General features: G+C 41.1%; 1 protein-coding gene across 2 annotated transcripts in view; it reads left to right on the top strand.

Moving 5' to 3' along the window:
* LOC126245316 (solute carrier organic anion transporter family member 74D) overlaps positions 1-16,627 on the top strand; it is a 248,414-nt gene extending 231,787 nt beyond the window's left edge. For both annotated transcript variants that reach the window (XM_049948305.1, XM_049948304.1), the window contains exons 9-12: positions 138-331; positions 6,357-6,460; positions 13,158-13,259; positions 16,039-16,627. In XM_049948305.1, the coding sequence (XP_049804262.1) occupies positions 138-331; positions 6,357-6,460; positions 13,158-13,259; positions 16,039-16,169 (531 nt within the window). In that variant the 3' untranslated portion in view covers positions 16,170-16,627. The remainder of the gene's footprint in view (positions 1-137; positions 332-6,356; positions 6,461-13,157; positions 13,260-16,038) is intronic.
* The last annotated feature ends 359 nt before the right edge of the window (positions 16,628-16,986 follow it).

Below are 16,986 nucleotides of genomic sequence, written 5' to 3'. Positions count from 1 at the left end.
CCGCAATCTACCCTACGCCATAGTACTACAAGCAGGTAGAAGCAATGATGAAATATTTTTGATTCACTTCGTAGACATCAGTGCCGTTAATTACAGTCGAGAGACTAATGTACTGATTTCTTTGCTTGTTGTTGCAGGTGTATACCGAATGCTCGTGCGTGTCGCGGGGTAACGTGAACGGCTCTTGGGTCAGCGGGGGCGGCGGCGAGGTGCTGGCGGGGTCGTGCCCCGTCGACTGCATGCGGCCCTTCATCACCTTCCTGGCCATCGTCTGCCTGCTCAAGTTCGTCGGCTCCACCGGCCGGGCTTCCAACTTCCTCGTCTCTGTCAGGTGAGTCAACCTCTTCTCTTACCGCAACTTCCATAGCAACATCCTCAGAGCGCTCTACAGACTACAAGGGATCCCGCCAGACGGTCAAACTAGATATCGCCTGTCTTTATTATAAAGGAGTTCTGTAGCTCCTGTTTGTATCGCCTGAGAAATGTCGAGACCGCAGGTGTCTTGACGTAGTACACTTCATTTTGTTGGTGCCATTCAAGAGGAGAGATATTGTAGTTGACAGTTAGTAGCTGCAGACACACATCATGGCTCATTCTTCCTCTTGACAACAATCGCTGCTCTGAAATATCTGCTGGAGACTGAGTGACCCCTGAAGTTTAATATTCGGTCCTGATCCATTGATGGCACCTTGTTACAACGTGCATCCACAGTCTGGTCAAATGTATCTGGACACCTGCTAGTGAACATTATGATGGCTTAAATTTGGCTGAGGACACTTTCAATGAGGTGGTGGAATGTTTCTGGAGGAATGGCAGCCCATTCACCCTCGGGAGCCGAATCCAGGGTAGATAGTGATGTTAGTCCTTGGGGCTGGAGCGAAGTCGACGTTCTTACTAATCTCAAAGCTCTTCTATTGGATTCAGGCCAATTAATTTCGGGACTATTGTTATCCACAAATCATTACCTCACAGCCGGTCGGAGTGGCCGAGCGGTTCTAGGCGCTACAGTCTGGAGACTGCCTCGGGCATGGATGTGTGTGATGTCCTTATGTTAGTTAGGTTTAAGTAGTTCTAAGTTCTAGGGGACTGATGACCTAAGAAGTTAAGTCCCATAGTGCTCACAGCCATTACCTGACAACTGCTTTAAAGCCATAGTATCTTAGCTCTTCCTCAACAGTACACAGTCTTCAATGCTGTAAAACGTGTTGATATCCTTCTTCATTTAACCTTTTCTTAAGGGCAGTAAGGGGACTGCCCCCCGCCCCATACTGTAACACTACTTCCTCTGTACATCCACACATCTGTATCAGTACCCCGCAAGCCACCTAGTGGTGTGTGACGAGGGGTACTTCTAGTACCACTAATTGATCCCTCCTACCCTGGTCCACTCCTGAATGGCGCGTATGAAGAATGACTGTCGGTAGGCCTATATATTGGCTCTAATTTCTCGAATTTTCTCTCCGTGCTCATTACCAGAGATTTATGTGGGACGAAGTAATATGTTGTCCGACATTTCTCGAAAAGTGCGTCTCTCCGTGACGCACAACGCCTCTCTTGTAACACCTGATAATGTTGAGCATCCGTTAACGCTCCCCCACCGACAAAACGATTTCAGACGGCATACGCCACTCTTTGTTGGATCTGCTGTATCTCTTATATCAGTCCTACTTGGTAAGAATCCCCTCCTCGAGAACAGTACTCCAGAATGGGCCAAACAAGCGCCGGTACTTCGCTGAAGGCGTTACACATGACAGCCGGTAACGTTTTCTAGGAATTCGCTAAACCCAATCCCTTCCTTCAGACTGCCACAGGGTACAGGGTGATTCATCTCAGAGATCTCTCGTTTCCAGACATCCGCGTCACTTAGCACTGACTACAAGAATGTGTGGCTTACATGGAGCTGCTCGATCACTGTATCCCATTTATTTATTTATTTATTGGGTTCCTGATGCATAGCCATTGTGCTAGCTGAACTGCTGGCAGAACTTTGGAATTTCCGAGGGATTCGTTTTGCCGATTTATTGTGAATTTTTACAGCAACCTTCTGTTCTGGTCCTCAGTCCGTGTCCACCAGTACATGATGTCTACGGGGTCTCGATTTAGTTATGGTTCTTCCTTCGATTTTCCACTTCACACACACACCACCGACAGTCGGCTTTGGCGGCTTTATAAGTGTTGAAGTGTCCCTTATAGATTTGTTAGGTGACATCCAATGACTAGTTCACGTTCGAAGTCGCTGAGCTCTCGTGGCCGACCTATTGTCTTGTTACTTCTTCTCTACTTGGTGCCCATTACTGCCCGCCTCCTTTTATCCTGGCAGGCTAACCTCTCGTGACATCTAGTGCTCAATTCCGCATTACGTAGCTGTGTCCGTATATTTTTGATCAGAAAGTGTATATCTGACTACCACGAGTGCAGCGAATAATACGACTGAAGTATAACCTAGATCACACACTCTCCTTCTCTGTTTGTGCGTCAGACTTCTCTCAGGAGGAAACCAATAGTTTATAAAACATAGGAAACATTATTTTAGTACAGACAAAAATTGAACATTATATCCACATAAAGCTAAGAAACGTTGCTTGGTGCCATGCACCGTCAAGCTTTAAAATCGTAACGTCTTATGACACGCTACAAAAGTTGTAAACTAAAAGTATAAAATATGCAGTGTAATCGTAAATCCTAAACAGTTAATAAAAAAAAACACAGACAGTAGAAATTAGAGGGTTAAGGGCGACAGGGGAGATGCACTATATAAATATTACTCGGAAACAGGAGCTTAATTGGAACCAAACATTGGCACCACACAGCCACGCCCAAAACAAATCCTGGAAAATATCGAAAAACCAAGTCCCCTGCGAGCGGTTCTGTTCATTCGAGATTCCATGTTACTTAGTACTAAAATACTTATAAATTTCTGTTTCTCCCAAAATGTCAAAGTCTAAGGCTTCTGTCTCGGTGCGTAACTTCGTTAGAGATTTTTCAGTCATGTCGAAACGATGCTCTTGTTACTGAAGTGACAACCCATAGCAGTAGTGTTTTTGTTACAGAGTTCTCTGAATAAGGTTAAAAATCACGCCCAGTCTGCCTAATGTATTTATATTCTGTACTGCCTATATGTCGGCTTTTATGCCATTATCAAGTACAATAGTAAAAGTTCTTGGATCATTAACCTGTCACAGCTGTTAAAATATACCAAAATACAATGAAACAAAATAAAATAAGAACAAAAAATTAAACAATAGCATGACTGTGGCTCATCATCACTGAAAGCTCCTGTTTCCGTATAATTTTCGGTTAGTGCACCTCTTCTGCCCTTCTCTTCATCCCCCTCCAGCTCCCTCCAATTTCTACTGTCTGTGTTTTATGTTTTATGGTTTGGGGTGTACGCTTACACTATGTATTTTATGATTTTAGTTAATAGTTTTTGTTAAGCCTCACAAGGCGCTCCTATTTTAACGTTTGACAGTGCATGGAATCAGGTAATATTTATTACTTTTATATGGACATGATGCGTGATCCCCCACGACTGAATTTGGTTGTACTAAAATATTTCTTATGTTTCATAAAAAACTTGTTGTGCCACTAGCAGAAAATTTTTCTTCTATTTTGTACGCTAAACAACATATTGGGTACTTTCTGGTGCCGGATTTGTGTCTGACATATTGACTATCCCAATTTTAACAAAAATATTGTGTTCCAATTCCCTTACTGCCTGTATTTAAATTTGTGACATATATTTGCAGTGCTATTTCATATTTCATTTTATGTCGTTTGACATACCGCACAGTTGTAATTGTAGCTTTTGACGATGTGTAGCACCACATAATACTCCCGAATTTAGACAAATATTTTGAGTAACCCTTTATCACTGTGAAGTCTCTTCACAGCCATCAGGCACACGATGTAATAAATGTACATAAGTTGATGCGCCTTAGTGCCACTGTACATTTTGTACTGGTCCGCTGTCTGTAGAAATGTGTCTATAGTCTGCGAATGTTCGTTTCACATACAGCTTGAAACGTCATATCTATGTGCGGAAATGGTTCCTGGGTAGGTGTAGCACAGTTTGTACTAGATGATTTTATAAAATAGTTTTTATCTGATATTTTGTTGATATTTGATGGTATACAGGGTATCAGAAAATGTCTCAAACGCTTCAAAAAAAAAATGGCTCTGAGCACTATGGGACTCAACTTCTGAGATCATTAGTCCCCTAGAACTTAGAACTAGTTAAACCTAACTAACCTAAGGACATCACAAACATCCATGCCCGAGGCAGGATTCGAACCTGCGACCGTAGCGGTCTTGCGGTTCCAGACTGCAGCGCCTGTAACCGCACGGCCACTTCGGCCGGCTCTCAAACGCTTGTAGGGATGCTGGAGAGTGTACTGGAACATAGATGTTAAGAAAAAAATTCCAGGCGTTGCGCCGTTTTCGAGTTATTTAGCACTGAAGTTAGCCAATCAGGTCGTTGCGCCCGCAAATTCAAGTTTTAGCTAACCAAACAAAGCACTCGCCGTCCTACACCGTCTGAATGCTAGAGTGCGACGCCCCGGTTGACTAATTTCAATGCTAAATAACAAGGAAACGGCACAACATATCAAATTTTTTCTTAACATATATGTCTCAGTTCAACCTGCCCTGCAACATCGCTACAGGGTTTCAGACATTTTCTGACCACCCTGTATAAATTCCGAAATGCGTCATAAGAGCAATAAAGTCATTTCGTTGTCTGATATACCCTGTCAGTCTCAACACAGAACCACTGATTATTATAAATATCGTCGCCTGCCTCCTGCATGACTTGGTCACATTTACGCGTGTATTAAATGTTCGCACGCTTACAGGCAGTATAGACAGGAAGAATATGATGTGGTGTCCTCTTACAAGGAAATGCGAAGACGGAAAGTACGGCTTGCTGTCTTTATCATCAGCCTGCTGCGCTTAGAATAAAATCAGTACATAACGCATTAAACAAGGTCTTTTGATCCTAGAATCCCGCTGAGAGGAATCACTGCGATGTGGAAAGCAGTCAGTGTTGTACATCTTATTTAAACATAATACAATGCAGCGACTTAATATTAATAAATATTGTATTATGTAATTTGTTTATGTACGAGGGAATCGAGAAAGGAAGTTTAATTTGCTATATACCGGTACTTTAGACTGTCGATTAGTTTCCAGCGTAGTAAACGTTGATACCGGCAACGTGCAAGTATTCGGTCGATTTATTTTAAACCAGGCTGCTTGCATTGATTTCATCCATATTACTCGCTTCCCACCATTCATTTCTCAGCCGCAAGCATCATGAGCTGCACGTCAGGCGCATATGGTCACATGAGTCATCTCCAGGGCTGGCTGGCTACGAGCCAATAACAGACATATGGTTGACATTGAGTCTATATTCTGTGAGCTAAAGAGATGGGTGTCTGGCCTTGACTCCGTATTGTCTGCAAGTATTGTCAAATGAGCTCTGAAATATTGCGAAAGAGAAATTACTATTCACTAACCTGTACTATCTGTTTGCAAGTAACTGTAGCGGCACACCATAAAAAATTCTGTGACTAATTAATTTATGAAAGTTCGTACAATAAAACGAAATAGTAATACAAACAAGCGTTATTTCACTTCGAAAGTGATGTGGCGCTCAGATACGGCAATTGCTTACAAAATCAATAGAGGAAAGAAGAGAGTACCAAATCAGTTGACTACTTGTATAATATCTATCATAATGGCTACGTCCTTTGCAATACTAATGGAACAGACAAGAAAGTTTTATCAGATGGCACTACAGTACAGTAACTCTCATCCAGTTTATCAGGAAACAAATTCAACCAACTAATTCGGTTTCGCTACACAGATAATAGCGACCCTTGTGCAAAGCATAATCTGTAGTGTTGTTTTTGGAAAAAACGTTATTTCATTTTGTAGTCATCAGAGTATATCAGAATACATTACGCATAGAACATATTTCGTTTTCCCTAAGTTACGTATTCTTCCTTGTTGAAACTACCTAAAGAATAGTGGACCCGAGCAAGGATAGTCTAGCAAACTTGTATAAAATATTAATGACGTACACAGAAGATGAACTTTTTTTCTGATAAACATTTCCCAAAACATATTTTTTAGAGAACCAGTAGTGCGAGAAGACACAGCTACCATTCTTGTCCGATTCTGTTATTGGAAAAAATATAATGGACGAGCTCGAGAGTACTGATAATTTCTCATTTCATCAGTACAAACTAGAACTTCATTCGCTTCAGTAGTTATGTGATGCACTATTACTCCTTCCAAGATCATAATTATAGTCTAACGGAACTTTTATATCTGTCTGACAACATGACTTCTTTCAGATGCGTGGACGAGAAGGACAAACCAGTTGCGATGGGGTTCGGTCTCACCTTGATGAGCCTTCTAGCATTCGTACCAGCGCCCATATTCTTCGGCTACCTCCTAGGTAAGTGGCACACACATGATGGCTCGGTAACTGCCGATTTTCAGTCACAAGACTTTGAAATTGTCCAGCGGATGCTTTATAAACAACTTTCTTCTCTTTTACAAAACGCATAACGCTGTGCTGTTAGTAATAATTTTATTTTATTTTTCTACCGGTTTCGGTTCTGAACCATTATAAACGGCAGCTGTGCAACATACAAAAATGGATAATGTGGCAATGCCAAACGAAATAAGAAAAACAGAAAAAGTGTTAATAGATCAAAATACTCTCATGTCATACATGCTATAAAAATAAGTTATTACAGGAAACCATAATTGCCAATAATACAAAATCAAAAATTGTAACAAGATAAAAATGTTATGGCACATTGAGACGAGGACAGTAAGCAATATACAGCAATACAAGTCCAAGAACTTCGAGGATAAAGATGAAATCTTGACCGGGTCCAAAGATGCTGCTATTAAATAATCGTGTGATAATCAAATTCAGAATTGAAGTATTAATAATTCTACACACAAGTTTGTTTCCGCGACCATCCTCCTTAGCAAACACAGAAATACTTGTTTTTTAATTTAACCTCTTTTTCTTTCTGCACCTTAATTTATTTTTCCCAGAAGCGTTTCGTCTTTTCCTTCTCTAAGGCATCTCCATTGGAACCTATAACGATACAGTTCTGTAATTTTTATATTATTAAACAGTTCACGTCGCTTTTTTGTGTAATTAAGCAATTACTTAGAGTTTGCCGTCATCTGTATTTTCCTCTCATTTGGTCTGGAGGTTGCACTATCACTTTATTTTCGAAACATAAGCACAGTTTTGTATTCCGAACTTTTTCACACTGTTCACCATGTTTCTCCTTCTTTTTTTTTTTTTTTTTTTTTTTTGGTGTACAATAATTCTTTTGCCATTATATATAGCTATTTGTTCGAACACTGTGCTTTTAACAACGATAACAATGGAGTTACAATAGTTATGTTGTTAAAAGCACAGTGTTCGAACAAATAGCTATATATAATCGCAAAAGAATAATTGTACACCAAAAAAAGGAGGAACATGGTGAACACTGTGACAAAGTTCGGAATACAAAATTGTGTTTATGTATCGAAAATAAAGTGGTAGTGCGACCTCCAGACCAGATGAAAGGAAATGCAGTTCACAGCAAACTGTAAGTAATTACTTAATTACATAAAAAATGCGACGTGAATTGTTTGATAATCTGAAAATAAGAAAACTGTATCGTTATAGATCCCACTGAAGATGCCTTAGAGCAAGAAAAAGGCGAAACGCGTCTGGGAAAAATAAATTAAGTTGCAGCAAAAAAAGGCGGTTTTATTTACAAAACAAATAATTATATACTTGACTGACATTACATAAAAACACTGATAAAACAAAATATAAAGTAACAAAGAAGACTGATAAATGTAAGCATATAAAATATGTCATAAATCTTGGCTGTTTGCTACTTTATATTCTATTTTACTGGTGTGTTTACGTAATGTTAATCAGGTATAGAGCTGTTAATACTTCAGTTCTGAATTTGATTATCAAATAATTATTTAACGGCAACCTCTTTGGATTCGGTCAAGATTGTCATCTTTGACCTCTAAGTTGTTGTACATCACTTTCTGTCCTCGTGTCAATGTGCAATAATATTTTTATCTTGTTATAATTTTTGATTTTATATTATCTTGGCAATTATGGTTTCCTGTGATAACTTTTTTTAAAACATGTATGACACTTGATAAGTCTGTGATAATTTTATAGAGTATTTTGATCGATTGTACACTTCTTCTGTGTTTCTTATTTCGTTTGGCATTGTCACATTGTTCATGTGGTGTCACCGCCAGACACCACACTTGCTAGGTGGTAGCTTAAATCGGCCGCGGTTCATTAGCACATGTCGGACCCGCGTGTCGCCACTGTGTGATCGCAGACCGAGCGCCACCACATGGCAGGTCTCGAGAGACGTACGAGCACTCGCCCCAGTTGTACGGACGGCATTGCTAGCGACTACACGTACGAAGCCTTTCTCTCATTTGCCGAGAGACAGTTAGAATAGCCTTCAGCTAAGTTAATGGCTACGACCTAGCAAGGCGCCATTTGTACCATTGCATGTACCTCAAGATAGAGTCTCACTTGTATCATCAAGAATGCTGTATACCAAAGGACGATATAAAAGTTAAGTGTTCTAGTAGCTACGTTCTTTTCTTTATCACATTCATTACGAATCCTGTTCCAGACTTAACGCCCGACGGCGTGAGTTGACGCGTGCCCTTTCGGCTACTTCACTGTGGACTGGCTGCCTTAACAGTCCACTACAGTTCACTTTTGTATGTTGTGCAGCTGCCGTTTATGATGGTTCAGAAACGAAACCGATAGCAAAATGAAATAATATTATTACAGACAGCACAGTGTTACGCGTTTTGTAAAATTTGTTCATGCTGTTGACCATTGCCTAAGCAAGATGTTCGACTTACTTTTAGCTATTCTCGTCATAATTGCTCAAATATTATAGTGCTCCATTACATTTCGGGCGTGCAGCGGCATATATTCCATTTCTTCTTCTGATATTTCGACTGTGTATGATTCTGTCATCTTCAGAGTGAGCCGTCATTCTGCTCACTCTTGAGATGATTGAACCATTCGGTCACTCTGAAGCTGGCTGAAAGATAGGCGCTGAAATATCAGAAGAAGAAATGGAATTTATACGGCTGCACACCCGGCATTTAATGGAGCAGTCATTGCCACGCGAAAACATGAAGATGCACAAATATTATAACGTTTTCGTGTCTGCTAATAATATTAACCTATATTAAAATAACAGACCAAGGCACAAGGAAAAAAAAACAAAATACGCCACAAAAAAGTTCATAAAGTTAGCAGAGCTGCAGCATAAAATACCAAATGATTGAAACCATCCACAAAACAAATACACAGGACTACAAGAAACATCATGAGAACGCAGCTACTTGCATGATGGTCTCTAAAACATACAAACAATTTCAGCGCGGCGTGGATCTCACAAACATATGGTAAGTGACCGTGACCGATACCAGACAACATAATGTTAATCACATGTAACACGATTGCTTTAGAGGCAACAAGGTGACCCTCTTTCAGCTGCTAATTTGCGCCTAATGACATCGTAGATGTGCTCGATTGAGCTGATACATGGTAGCATTAGGGGTCACGGCACCAATTGGACTTTACAGTCGTGCTCCTTAAACAACTATAATGATAATCAGCTTTCAAAGTATATTTTACTGTAATTACTGAGTCCAGTGGATTCAGCGAATGCGTTTCTTACACTGAGACAACCGGAGTAATGGGATAGCGATATGCACACATACAGATGGCGTTAATACCGCGTACATACGATATAAAAGTGTAGTGTATTGGGAGAACAGTCTTTTCTACTCGGGTGATCAATGTGAAATGGTATCCGACGTGATTATGGCAGGTAACAAAAAAACTCGCTGTTCCCTCTTCGACTGTATACAGGGAGAAATTTCCTGGCAGATTAGAACTGTGTTCCGGATATGAGCTTAAAATTGGGACCATTAATCCCGTTTATTTCAGGATTGCTAGACCCGCAAAGTATGCAGGAGAACTTCTGTGAAGTTTGTATTGTAAAAGATGAAGTAATGGAGGGCCAGAAGATGTGAGCGAGGGTCGTGGGTCGTGCTGTGAATGCCCTGTCGACAGAGCACTTCGACACAAAAGGCGATGTCCCGGGTTCGAATCCCTATCCGGCACATAGTTTTAATCTGCCAACAATTTTCAGATCAGCTGCACTCCATTGCAGAACTAAAATTCATTCTTTGTAAAGAGTGTTCAAAAACTGTGTAGCCAAAATGGGAGATGTGATAAGAGAGACGACGTCAAATATATTTCGATAAGCAACTCGGTGTTGGAAATACCTATTGAATGAGGAGCATTGGATGTGATGGAGAATAAAACAAGATAATTTGTTTCAGACCTTTATTCTTGTATATAGACTAACAACAGACAGCAGCCATATGTAAAGCAGTTATAGATTACTTTTCTTTAAGCTATCAGCTTCGGCACTTCACTGATGCCATCCACATGCACTAGTGCAATGCTGAAACCGGTAGCTTAAAGAAGAATAAATAAAACATTGAAATGCGGCTGTTGTTTGGCTTTTGTTCTATATACTGTCTGATCAGCCACTTTCCCGAGTCCATTATGCGTCCCAGAAGACTATATTCTTGTGATCAGTGTTTCAGTAACTGTTCAAAATGAGCACAACTACTTCAGCACAAAGGCGGTACCGACGTAACAGGGCACCCCATGTTTGATGGAAAATGAGTGACATGTTCTTTATATCTGTGGCTGCTGCAACACTTCTTGCAATTTATTTTCCTTCTGGGTCCATAGAGGTAGAACACACTTCAGTTTTTATGTAACACTAGCCAAAGAAGTCCAGTGCAATGGGGACTGTCAATCTTGAGGACCATGTGCAGACCTCCACTTTACACTGATGGGTCAAAACACCATGACCACTGCCCACCGCGAGGATGAATGCCTCCTGGTGGTGTTTCGCGCACGTGACGCAGCAAGGAAACAATGTTAGCGGGAGTGAACGAGTGGGAAGTCATTACAGCGAAGATACGGACCGCAAATGCGGAAACACACTGATATAAGCAGTTTTGACAAAGGGCACATCCTTGTTGTGATGCAGATTAAAAAGAGATCCACTGACGAGGCGAAACTGATGGCCTGTTGGTGTACTACTGTCGTGAGCACATGTGTAAAGTAGTTGAGGGATGATGAAATAACGAGTAGGCCATAACGACCATGTCACATCACAAAACGTAGAGGTCGGAGGAACAGCCCCCCCCCCCCTCCACCGCACACTATATAATCCAGGACAGACAGCGATCGCCGCCCGGAGTGACCTAGCGGTTTGAGGCGTCATGTCACGGACTGCACAGCCCCACCTGCCGAAGGTTCGAGTCCTCCCTCGGGCATGGGTGTGTATTGTTCTTAGCATAGGTTAGTTTAAGTAGTGTGTAAGTGTAGGGACCGGTGACCAAAGCAGTTTTGTCCCTTAGGAATTCACACACAATTGAACATTTAGACAGCGATCTGTGGCAGGTCTGATGACAGAGTACAATGCTGGTGCAGGCACAAGTGTTCCAGAGCACACCCTTCAAAGGCCATTGTTGAAGATGGAGCTCCACATCACATGACACCTAGGTGTTCTTGTGTTGATCCAGCGACATCTTCATTTACGATTGCAGTGGGCACTGCGTCAGTGAGTTTTCGCCTGGGATCAATAAAACATATTGCCTGTCGAATGAATCGCATTTCTTGTTATACCAGGTCGATGGCTGAGTCCTTACATGCCTTCATCCAGGCGAATGGCTGCTTGAAAAGTGCACCGCACGACAGAAGCAGGGTGGTGAGAGCAGAGGGTCGAACCAGTGACCCGCCATGAACTGGAACGCTGGCGCCCCATCTGCTGCTGCGTGTAGCCGGTGGTGTGACACGCTCCACCGTCCAAGAGACCTGCCACACTTGAATCCTCTTCGTTAGAGCCTATTTATATGTGGCTGTGCACCTCTATTTTGCTAACGCACCACTCCGAGTTACGTAGTCATAACACCTATGTTGCCCAGAGGGCCCCTTCTGTCTGTAACTTGCGCCATGCAAACTGCTACGTTTCCTCTTTTCAGTGGCTCAACGGCCCCTGTGGCCTCCATTCTACTTCGCAACCGCTGGTCACCGTAACTTACTGTCAACAGGCCCGCACCTGGCTGTAACTTGTGCACCCAGAAATATTGCACTGAATCTAACTTACCTATCTTAAACGGAGGTGCCGCTACTATGGGGTACACTAAGTTGGGTCTCTATGGTAGTACTCGAAGACACCATGACAGCAGTCTTCTCTGATGCCGATGACACCTTCCAGCAGGATAACTCTTAACGAAACAGGGCCAAAATCGTGATGCAGTGGTTTGAGTAGCATGATAGTGAACTCACATTGATGTTTTAGGCAGCAGATTCCCCTGATCTGTGCCCAATGGAGCACATATGAACTGTGTGCCCACAAACCACCGTCCCAGAATTTGCAGGAATTTAGAGACTTGTGAATAGACATCTGGTGCCACATAGTTCAGGAAATCTATCAAGGACTTGTAGAATCCGTGCCAAGCAGAATCACTGCTGTACTGGGTTTTCAAAAGTGGACCAGTACATTATTAAACGGGTTTGAGCTCATCGGTATACTTACTTCATGTAGCGTACGCACAACAGTGTTACGTGCTGTTTACTGACTCAAAGCGACATTGAGACTACACAGCACGATGTATCTTAGATCTACTTTGTATAACGATATTTAAAAAATTTACTTGCCACAGATGTCCTACATATGTTTAGCACTCAGTCAGTACGAGTTTATAACACCTAGTTGCTTAACAAGGTATATTTGTCGTCTTCGTCATCATATATGCAAGTTTGGGCATCGAATTATTGAACACCCTGTGTACTTACGTTTCAGTTACAGTTATAATAGCTGACTTCTCATCAATGCGTCCATTAGTGAATGTAACATAAGTTAATGAGGACAATAAAATCAGAATGAATTAAAGCTGTGGAAGTAAACTTACACTCAACCGCAGTTAAGACTGAACATTGTGACTGTTAACTGCAGAATGAACGCATACTGTTACAGATTCCACGTGTCTGGTGTGGGGCAAGACATGCGCCGGAACGGGCAACTGCTGGTTGTACAATGGCGAATCCCTGCGTTATATGCTCAACCTCACATCCGCCGGTAAGTTTCCCAAGAAATGATGGTCCGAGTTAAAGGGAGTTCGGATGTAGCTTTAACTCGAATTCAAATCAGATTTTCTCTGATATTGGGTCTATGAATTTGTAACACAAAATTCACTGTGGTACGATGTGCCGTACAGGTGAAAATTCAGACTTCTTCTCTTTTTCCTGTAGCCGAAGTCGTTCGTCTGCTGATGTATTGTGCATCCATATTTGTGTGTGTATGCGTGTGTGTGTGTGTGTTTGTGTGCATGTGTGGCTGTCTGTCTGTGCGTATAATTATAAGCAAATTATTATAAGGATGAGGAAGAAAATAAGAATGTAACTGATACGTATCCAACATTTTTTTGACGTTGGTTCAGATTAGTAGTCTAAGTACAGGTAGAAATTTTAGCAGTTCAATGAAGTCAGTTCAAGAGGCTAACCTCTCACTCTGGAAGCTCCTAAAAATGGCGGCTTCAACTTTGTGTTGTTTAACTCACCTCGCATTTGTATTCGTTGTGAATGATGGTTGTAAGAATTGAAGGCATTGATACAATAACTAGATACGTCAACCTTTGGCCGAAAATGAGATTTTACTGCCATTTCATTGTCTGAAAATTGTTCGATCGTATGGCGCGAGAATGAGACCTGTCCATGAGACCAATTCAGAATACAGACGTCGTCTATTTAGGGCAAGAACCAGAGATGTCCGTTACTTGCCTTGCCATTGCCCCAAACAGTAGTCAGATTCTGGCACGCGAAGGGAGTACAACGTTATTTCTTTAGTGACATCTCTGTGTGTAGAATGGGGTTCCTAGACAAAAAACATTTATTTATTTATTTTTGTTGAATTTATGTAATATAGCAACTTGTAAAGAGTTTGCAGCCGTTACTTCTACCGGTGCGATGAGACTTGTGAGAGAAAAGGGCCAAGTGAAGCGATAAATTGTCTCACGATTTCATCAATAACACACTTGACAAAAATGTGGAAAATTTGCTTTTATTTGTTGACAACTTCACTGCCCGAAACGAAAATCATATCATGGTGCAGTATCTGTACACATAGTCATACATTTCCTGTCCCAGGACAAAACTTTTTACCTTGTGGACGAAGCTTTGGGTTAGTTGAAAAGAAGAGAAGGAAACATGATCGGTTATACCTACCATCGCTATCATCATCATCATCAGTTTTCTGTCATAGGGTGGTTTTCATTTTGTAACTCTCCATGCTCTCTTGCCTTCTCCCATCGTCTTCAGGTCCGCGTAATTTCCGCTTCCCTTGAGGTCATCTATCATCTTGTATCTCCGTCCTCTCAATCTCGTTCCACAAACTAGACCTTCCAAAGCGTCTGTTAGCAAGCATTCCCGTCTCCACGAAGGTCCCATCCAGTTCTTCTTCCTTTCTCTTACAACATGCAACAGTCTTTCCTCTCACCAACCCTTTACAACACTCATTCTACCAAATTTCGAGACAATGTTTCGTTGTGGAACCTATTAAAGGCATCTCGCATTGAAGTCCGTGCCAAATTTCGCGCGTCTGTAAATTTTAGCCAATCTTCGGGATTTCGCGTTCTTCTGAACTTCGCATGCTTTCTCCGTTGCCTCTGCAACAGCGTTCGGACCTGTTTTGTGTACCACAGGGGATCATTCGTTAGTCACTCTTTTCCTCCATCTTATCCTCTCCATTCTCTTTCACATCGACATCTCCAATGCTTTTCTCCATCCTTTCATCAGATGTGTCCACGTTCCTGCCCGATAGAGTGTCACGTTCCAGACAAAACACTTGCCAACTCTTTTCCTCGCACTTTTATCTATTTTGCCACATAATAATCTCTTCTTTGTACTGAATACCTCCTTCTCTACAGCAATGCGAGTTTTCACTTCCTAGTGACATCTCAAGTCTTCAGAGATCGTACTTCCAAGTTACTGGAAAAAATTCGTCAGAACCAAACCTAGTAAGTTCACTGTGGTTGATATTACACAAGATTATTCTCTTCCCACTTAAAAAAGTCGATTCGGTTTAACATCACGAATTCCGATAATGAGAAGTTACCATCTGAGAGTAAAGGTTCTTTAAATACTCCACTGAACACAAGCGTCTTGTTCGCTATAGTGTATCACTGTCGCAACTTCTCTATCATTGGTATCGTCATCCAGAAAGGCTCAACTTCACTGACTTTTCATAGGGAGAAACATTGTAAAGCGCCCCCGACAGTTAAATATGAGGAATATAAAGATTTCTTGAAGCTTGTCAAGAAATATATATCAGCCTCAGACATTGAATTTTATAATAAGCTGATCTGTGACAGAACTGTTACACATTCTACACACAGTTCATCGGAAGTAGAAGTTCAATGACTACGTCAACTTTCCACAGCTGTGACTTTTATTAGGATATCCATTTCTTTGTAATTTTCAGACTACTCATAATACTCAGTAATCTGTAGAATGTGAACAGTTGTTGTTTCCTTAGTTATTTGCTTATTAAGTTGACATCAAGACTATAGAACAAGATGTTTGGTTCAAGACGGAGAAAAGTCCGTTTTTTAAAAAATTTAATAAGTATCATAATAAAATATTGCTTACCTATGTAATAAGGTATTACGAAGTGTTGATGGCCTAAATAGAGGTTGAGTAAAGACAAGACCGACTGAAAAACTTTTTCCAACTTGTGGACAGTTTTTTGTGTTTTAGTCGACATAACGTAAACTTTACTTATCTGGTTATTGTTTCAATGACTTCAATTGAGAAAAAAATATTCTTATGACTGCATTAATGAGAGTCTTCATTTCTAACAGCTTTTGTGACCGTGGGCACTATATTTGATGTTGGCGTCTGGTACTTCGTGAAGGACCTGAAGATATTTGACGAAGAAGTAAAGCCAAAAGAAGTGGAGGACGTTCAAGAGAAAATAGTTCTGGAGGAGTGATACTCTTGGAGACAGCGTACCTGAAAAATAAACAAGCAAGACATCGCTCTCGATAAGTTCCCACCTTGAAGAAGCTTTCACGAAGCAGACACCCACACAGGCTTGAGTTTCTGCCCAGGTCGTGAGCAGCATAACTGAGACTTTACAGTGTACCTCTGTGTTGCTTTTTTTGAAATTCATGTACATATTTGTATTGTAAGACTTGTAAGCAATAATACCAAAGTGCCAAATATCTACTGCAATGAATCTGTACAAATAGTTTTTGTAACATAATACATTAGAATCGTATGTTACCGAAACCGTTTCCTTGCTGTAATATAACGGTTACGAGATTTGTGATACGATTGTTGCGACTGTTTCGTATTTAATGTGGTACAAACAGTAATGTCTGGGACCATGTGCTGTTCTTATTATATTTTTATACAAGTGAGGCTACAATAAACAGATTTTCCTTAGAACTGGCCTTATGCGTACTGATGAACACCACAACTGCAAAATTATTACCTTCTCCTTGGTTTAAGCTACAGTGGTGCAGCAGTCACCATGTAGTAGAGATACCTACGGCGTAGGCAAAGCGTACTGCACGTGCCGCCAGCAACAAGCTGGAAGCGTCTCATGACTTCAGTTTAATCCTGTTTGTTTACGTTCAATACGGAAAGCGCAAAGTTACAGTTTCATGTATTTTTGTTTATTTTATAGATCCAGTGATTGTCTCATAATGATACAGGATTTATTATTGCAATGCAATGAAAACAGAAATCTCAAAATACATATTCACATAGAATGTGTGATTAACAAATCTCTAAGGAAACACCGA

The sequence above is a fragment of the Schistocerca nitens genome, chromosome 1, assembly GCF_023898315.1.
Source record: "Schistocerca nitens isolate TAMUIC-IGC-003100 chromosome 1, iqSchNite1.1, whole genome shotgun sequence".
NCBI lineage: Eukaryota > Metazoa > Arthropoda > Insecta > Orthoptera > Acrididae > Schistocerca > Schistocerca nitens.
This window is presented reverse-complemented; position numbering and strand designations above follow the sequence as displayed.